Source organism: Rhagoletis zephyria, unplaced genomic scaffold (genome assembly GCF_001687245.7).
Source record: "Rhagoletis zephyria isolate East Lansing unplaced genomic scaffold, Rhagoletis_zephyria_1.1 Rzeph_scaffold_01314, whole genome shotgun sequence".
Classification (NCBI taxonomy): domain Eukaryota; kingdom Metazoa; phylum Arthropoda; class Insecta; order Diptera; family Tephritidae; genus Rhagoletis; species Rhagoletis zephyria.
Window position 1 is genome coordinate 73972 of NW_016158398.1, and position 7181 is coordinate 81152.

A 7181-nucleotide genomic window follows, 5' to 3' on the forward strand; every position below is an offset into this window, starting at 1 on the left:
AGTTGATATAATAGAAAAGTTAGCCTATAAAAAAGTTAAATCCACTCTTATTCATCACATTATTTTGAAAGCGGGTGGAAACATCTTATATGTATGATTATGTAGCGCTTCAATAGCACAAATGGAGCGCTTCTAGCCCCGTTGTGTGATTTGCCGTTTCAAATGTGTTAATTGAAATCATAAAACCGAAATTACTTACTTATAGGAGACATCTTTGCTAGGGAAAAGATAAGTTAATTAACTTCTATATTTTATTCAAAATGTTATGCATAAATACTTAAGTATATATAACCAATTGTATATAAATTTAAAATAATCATAATTCATAAATTAAAAAAATGCTGCTTTATTTGGAACACATACATACGTATGTACATCAACCGTAGATACCCTGTAGGATATTGGGTTAGACTAAAAGTACTGAATGAGCTAGACCTAAATTCTTGTAACCAGTTACTAATAAGGACCAAACATATGCAAATGCCTATTTACAATCAACATTTCTCCATATCGTTGACACCAAATGGATCCTTTTTGAGTCACAAATCAAAAACAAAAAAAAAACTGACATATTGATCCTCTTAAAATGCAACTGCCCTACCCAGTATTACATTTGCGCTATTTTTATTACGTATCACCTACCTAGAACTGCAACGCTTTCAGTTTTAATACAATTTTTGACATAGTTACAGAACAACTATCCTTATGGTTCACGATGCAGCAGAACAAAGGTGGCGCCTTCTGCGGACCGCTCATCCCCTCTTTCTCGCTGACGTCACATTATTATTTCTTCGCTTTACAGGTCTATTCTGCGCTGGTAATAAAAAGTTTGTAACCGGTAATTAAAGTGTCTGCCAATTTTTAAAGCCTTTTCGCATTCTGTGTACTCTTGTAACCAGTAAATTTTGTTACCATCTCATAAGCTGGTAACAAAGTATTACCCCGTGAAATATGCAATGCCAGAATTTGCACAATTCTTCATAGCTGAATTGCTGAATATTTTAACTGCATTACCAACGTTCCTAGAATCGCGGTGACAAGAACTGGTGACATTTTTTGGTAATAAAATTTTCCGGTTACAAAATCTTCGGTAACGTGTAGAATAGACCTGTTAGTGATGAATATTAAATATTCATATTGTACCTAATTGCCAAAAAGTTGTACCTTAAAGTAGACACACGTACCTAAACAGTAAAAATTATTATTTTTTCGCTTTAGTGATGAATATTAAATATTCATATCGTACCTAATTGCCGAAAAGTTGTACCTTAAAGTAGACACACGCACCTAAACAGTAAACATGTACTTTTATGAAACAATATTTTACTACGTTCCAAATGTACCTAAAATAATGCGATTGTACCGAATGTACGTTCAAATTTAAGAAGCTGAAGGCTAAGTACAATTCAACCTAGTTTTACATCACTATTTCGCACCACTTTTTCGTTTCTTCCTCTTCTTCTTCAAATTTATTCTTTACACTCTTATTCTCATAATAGCTCTGATCCAGTACTCCATGAACTTACAGGTTTTTACACGAATTTGCAGGAAGTCACAGGAATAATGATCCCATACTCCAAATTCCTCCAAAATCCTGTAAATGAGAGCGATTTTTGGAGAGTTGTGTAGCGAATGAAGTTGCAAGATTTTACCCGAACTTTTTCTTCCGGTAAAATCTTGAAAATTGTCAAACGATCACTGGTTGACGTTTTTACAGGAAAAATGCTTTTTGTTGTTACTCACTTTTTACTCTCACTTCAGAGAGTAATTTTGCTGTTTGACATTTTTACAGGATTTTACGCAAAAAGTATTGGATCAGAGCTAATAATGTGACGTCACACCCAGTTGTTATCATCTCGATTGGCGCAATCTTGTATTCTATCGTTCTTGCTTATGGTTGTAATATGTGGACATTTTACTTATATCTGCGGAGCCATAGAAGGTGTCGTCGTCGGTGCCATTGTACTGGTAATACTGATAATGCCGCAAGCAATGGCCGGACCCACAGAGTTTTCCTCATTCTGATAAGCCAAGGCATCTGGCATTGCTTGGAGTGAACTGGAAAACACTTCGGCATTTAGTGCCGTATTTAGGTCGATGGGCTTCTCATGAATAACTATCGAGCGTCCAACTATTCCATTAATGCCGAATAAATTTAAATATACACTGCGAAAACTAGCTGATATACTGCCATCGTCTTTGGTGTCAACATTACCGATCTATAAGTTAGGAGAAATTGTGAAATTAATCAAAATAATCCGAATTTTGATGTGCTTAGTATGCATTTATAAATAAGGCGTATGTATGTATATAGGTTTGTGCATGTGTATATGTGTCCTCATATGTACATCAGAGTGGGCAGTTCTCACTCATTTTATTCGTTCTACGCTAATATCCCTGTAGGGAAACGAACTAGTGCGGAACTGGTTCGGTTCTAGTGCGTTTGGAACCATGACTAGTACGCGTTAATTCTCTTTTGCATGCTAGCGACTGGCGAATTTAACGTTGCGATGTCCTAGGAAGTGTCAATTGTCCCCCGTTGCATCCCTTTGGCTCTAGTTCCGAACCAGTTCTAAAGATAAGATCTAGTTCGTTCTGCATCCCCTTTTCTTTAGTTCCAAACCAGTTCCTAATTCGACAGATGAGATCTAGTTCTATCTGCATCCATTTTTTATACTTCCCAACCTGTTATAAATTCGTCACCTTAGATCTACATTTCTAATCAGGCTTGTCGAAACATTTCCCTTCTATATTAAATACGATCGGTTGAAGGAAGGACAAATCATCAAATCACAAATGTTTAAACGCATTTATTAAAAATTTATAAACCACATTAGTAGTAGTAGTATTAAACTTAAGTAGTAAGTAAAAAACAAAAGTGCGTTCTGCTTAAAAGTAAAAATATTAGTTCACTTTGTCTTACTTGTCTAAATTTAAGCATATTGATTTTTAAGTAAATTCAGTTCTTTTTAAGCTTATATGTATATGAAGTACTTCGAAAGTTTTTGTCGTACTTAACTTAAATAAGATATACAGTCAGTCAATAAAGTTTAGGTACAGTGAAGTTTTTACAATACCGGCAACTATTTTTTAAATATTTTATTTTTCCCTAATTTTTTATAAAAATATGGTCAATTCTACACCAAAAACCCCAAAAATCAGTGTTCCAAACCTTATGCAAAATTAAAGGAAACTGCAAATTTCCATCCAAGTATTGCAATTTACACTCTTTAGAAAAAAGTTAAGTACTCAGTTATTAGCCCATTCAATTTTAGTATAACAAAGTGCAAGTTTTTTCCTCTCAAAATCATATTTTCGTATGTAGGAATAATATCAAATATTTAAGAGCAAGTACAGTGAATTCGCCTTTAATATTAGCACCCGTATTAGTAGTTTCGTCTTCGCGAAGTGTGCTCGTCTTCTCATTATAACAGATCGTCTTCTCTGGAAGTGTTCATGCTAGAGTACTCGAACATGTATGGAGATACATCACATGAAATCAAATGCATACTCATGAAGAAAAATTGTAGTTATTAGAAAAGGGGGCGTGGCACCCCGAGAAAAAACCCAAAAACGTTTAGTTATTTTGAAAAACTAAATTTTTTACTTAAAAATTAACAGTATTAGTTAATATTACCCCTAAATACACTAAGTACAACACTTAGAAAGACTTATGGAAGTTCGAAGTTAACGCTAGTAATATTCGGTAACACTAATAAAAATTAAAAAAGTGAAATTTTCTCGCAAAATTTACGTTAAGCAGGGATCACACGATTTGTATATTTGTTCAGATTTTTACGATTTTACAGTTTCAGAGTGATGTTGTTTGGAAAAGTTGTTATTGAGCTGAACTCATTCTCGATCAAAATTTGTAGACAACATTACTCTGTGATTGCCAAAATGTAGAAAGCTGTACAAATTTACAAGTCGGAATTTTCTTTATTATATTTTTTTTTTGGTAGCTTAGTACCTAACACCTACCCAAATTGCTAACTAGTTTTGAGGGCCTGTGTAATGCATAGTGTTATTGTTGTTTTGAATTCATGTGCACGCGTGACATTTTATTCTGGTATAATATTTAATTAAATATTACAAGCTTACGGATTCAGGCAAAATAATCCGAGTTCGTGGAATAGTGGTCGCCATTGGCTTGTAATTTATAAGTGTACCTACGTATACATATATCTTTATTATTTGTATTACATTAGATTTAAAGTCTGCAGTCTTATCTACATTTTACATTCATTTATTAAACTGTGTCGCGATTTTTACTACCCACCTAGTAAATATATTTGAGTAGCTTTATATGCTTATTTGTACATACAGATAATGCCAGTAGCCGGTGATGCTCCTTCTAATAAATAATAAGAAAGTCAAGTGTCATGCATGCATCCACTGAAACTGTATCTGTTGCAGCAGCCGAGAACTAACTGCTTTGACAAACATTCAGTGCAATAAAGCGTCTAAACATTGACTCTAAAGAGTCGCTATGCTGTGGGTGGAATGGAATAGCTTGTCGCTTATCACTATTGAATTCGACAATGGCATTGTTGTCATTTTGTTCATATCAAATGAATTTGTACATATGTATCCTATTAATAAGTGCTACATTTTTCTCATATGAATGAAGATGAATTTATTTATACATATATCTTTGAACTTATTTACATACATACATATGCAAGTAGATTAGAGAAAATAGGCAACAAACTGAAATCTCTGTCGTCGATTAATTGTGCTGTCGGCTACTTAGTTAGTTTTGAATATTCCCTTGAATTGGTCGCACTTTACTACACTAAGCAAGACTTGTTTCTATTTAAATAAGCTATACGTTGATGCAGTGATGCCTTTAAGATACATTAAACTCCGAAAAAGTGTGTGCCGACTTAACTTAACTTAAAAAGCTACTCAAATAGTATTACAATTTTCGATCTACAAAACAAAGGACCAGTTGTAAATTTCCCGGAATAATGGATCGCTTAGAGTCTACTTTAGAGACACTCGCACAACCAATGCCCCATCGACGACGACAGCACATCCCATGAATGTAGCGGAACTCAGCTCATCTTTGCAACATTTCGGCTTGGTAGATTATTTGGTATTTGTGCTTATGTTGGCGGCTTGTGCGGTAATTGGATTTTATTTCGGATTTATCGAGAAGAAAAAGAAAAGTGGCGCGGAGCAGCGCAGAGGATCGGAGGCATTGGACTACTTGGTGGGTGGAAGAAAAATGAAGGTGCTTCCGGTGGCGTTGTCGCTTGTCGCCAGGTAACCCATTTACAAAAGATGTGCTCGCATAACTAGCAGAAACACTGTGTATATAAATACGAGTATATGCATGTGTATGATTTTGTTTGCTTGCACCCTCTATTAGCGACTAATCCTATTTAATACTAGTCATGGGCTGAACAATTATTGTCGATACATAATACTCGGTACTCAACACTTGAGAAACAAAATTCGGTACCCAATACATACCGTCACTACACACGAATAAAGGCGCGCTAGTGTTTTGACGGCGAAAAAAGGCGCGTAAAGAAATTTTGCGAAAAAAGATGCTTATGAAAAACTTCGGCGAAGTATGTTAAGAGTCTTTGACGCTGAAGTTTTTTTATGCGTCTTTTTTCCCCGTCAACTTTTGAGCTCGCGCCTGTATTCGTGTCTAGTGACGTACTTTCTTTTCGGTACCCGATACCGATTCGATACATTAAACCTTCGTCATGTGGTCAGCTGATTAAATTTAGTGACATTTTGACCAGTTTTGCTTATTTCTATTTTGTTTACTTTTAATGTTTATAAGACCACCTAAAAAAATTCTTGAAATTTGCACTTTAACCTACTAAAATTTAATGGCTATAAAACTGCGCAAAGAGTTCAAAAATTTTTGGGTAAAATTGTTAAAGTTTGTTTAGTTTTTATAAATTTTGTACGAGTTTGAAATGTGGATTTTTGTGGTTCCGGTTTGGTAATGTACTAAACTTTTATAAAAACAAATTATAAACAAATAAAAAATAGCCAAACCTGGTCAAAACTGCTCAAGAGGTATACTTTTTGCAGAAAAAAATATTACATTGGTATTTTATATGACATCGCCTGAGAAAAAAGGACAAATAAGACGATGTTTCCTCAAAAGATGAGCAATGTGTATGCCAGTATTTGAACCTTCTGGTATATATCGCCACAGTCTTACCCACTTCAATAGTTCTTGTGGCAACATTGTTAATTCGTAATATTTATGGCAACTCTCTATTCAAAGAATATTTATTACGATTTGCAGTGTGGTTGCCGCAGCGTCAGATATTAATCCAGCGACGAGAACGCTCAGATCCAAATAATGTGGAGAAATAGATTTCTTTAACAATAGATTAATTACTCCAATGTTCACTAAACAGCTTTTATTCCATATTTGTGGGTATTGCGGAATCTTATTAGAAATTCCAATATTTGGGTACCGAGTATCGAAAGTATTGGATACTTTTTAAATCGCTACCGAGTATCGCTCAATACCTAATAGTACCGACTAAGCACATCACTATTTAATATCGGTACTCTAATTAAATTTTTGAATAATAACATTTGAACAGTATTTTAAAATTTAATAACACAAAATGTAATTGATAAAATATGTCGTGGTTAATACATTGTCTGCACACACAGGCAGTCCCTGTTCACGTTCTTCAAAAGCACAAAGAAGCAAATGCGTTTGTGTAATTACGAATTCCCAACACGTCGCGGCAATTTGATTGCTTCTGCGTTGCAAATTCAAACTTAAGGGGCGGTAGAAGAAAGCCATACAGTTCTCATAAGCTCACAAGCAAAGGAAATACTATATCTAAATCGCGGCTGTAAGCAGAGAGACCAGTTTGAGCGATGAAATGAAAACGGTTAATAGAGAATAGATAGTGAAAATATCATGTTGCGTAAAGTTATTCGGATATGCCTGGAAAGCCAATTATTTTATGCCTAACCATGAATATTTTAAATATCAAGGTAATGGATACTTCAGGGAACATTCACAAAATACGAATCCCTTAATTCAAAATCCAATTGAGGGTTGAGAAAAATTCCGGAAAAATTATCTTTGGCCATGGCGTCCATGCATACAGTCATACGTTCATACGTACGTACTATAGAAAATGGGATTTTGTCAAGACTTCCCTGGACTTGGGTTCCCGCGGAAT

General features: G+C 34.7%; 2 protein-coding genes across 2 annotated transcripts in view; one reads left to right on the forward strand and one right to left on the reverse strand.

The window, feature by feature from the left end:
• Positions 1-1508: 1508 nt before the first annotated feature.
• On the reverse strand, positions 1509-4557 carry Sodq (Sodesque). Its single transcript, XM_017617001.1, has 2 exons — positions 4528-4557; positions 1509-2219 (listed from the first exon to the last, which is right to left on the reverse strand). Exons 1-2 carry the CDS (start codon positions 4555-4557, stop codon positions 1920-1922), a joined length of 330 nt encoding a protein of 109 aa, XP_017472490.1. The 3' UTR covers positions 1509-1919.
• Positions 4558-5041: 484 nt separating this feature from the next.
• The window catches only part of LOC108363603 (sodium-coupled monocarboxylate transporter 1-like), a gene marked incomplete at its 3' end in the record, with an annotated part of 12303 nt that continues 10163 nt past the window's right edge, over positions 5042-7181 (forward strand). Inside the window, exon 1 of the mRNA XM_017617002.1 lies at positions 5042-5268. Within this exon, the coding sequence (XP_017472491.1) occupies positions 5042-5268 (227 nt within the window). The remainder of the gene's footprint in view (positions 5269-7181) is intronic.

Coding starts and splice junctions, on each gene's coding strand:
- Sodq (XM_017617001.1), bottom strand. CDS start 4,557: ATGACAACAATGCCATTGTCGAATTCAATA. Junction 2,220..4,527: donor TGCCATTGTCGAATTCAATA/GTGATAAGCGAC, acceptor CCTAACTTATAG/ATCGGTAATGTTGACACCAA.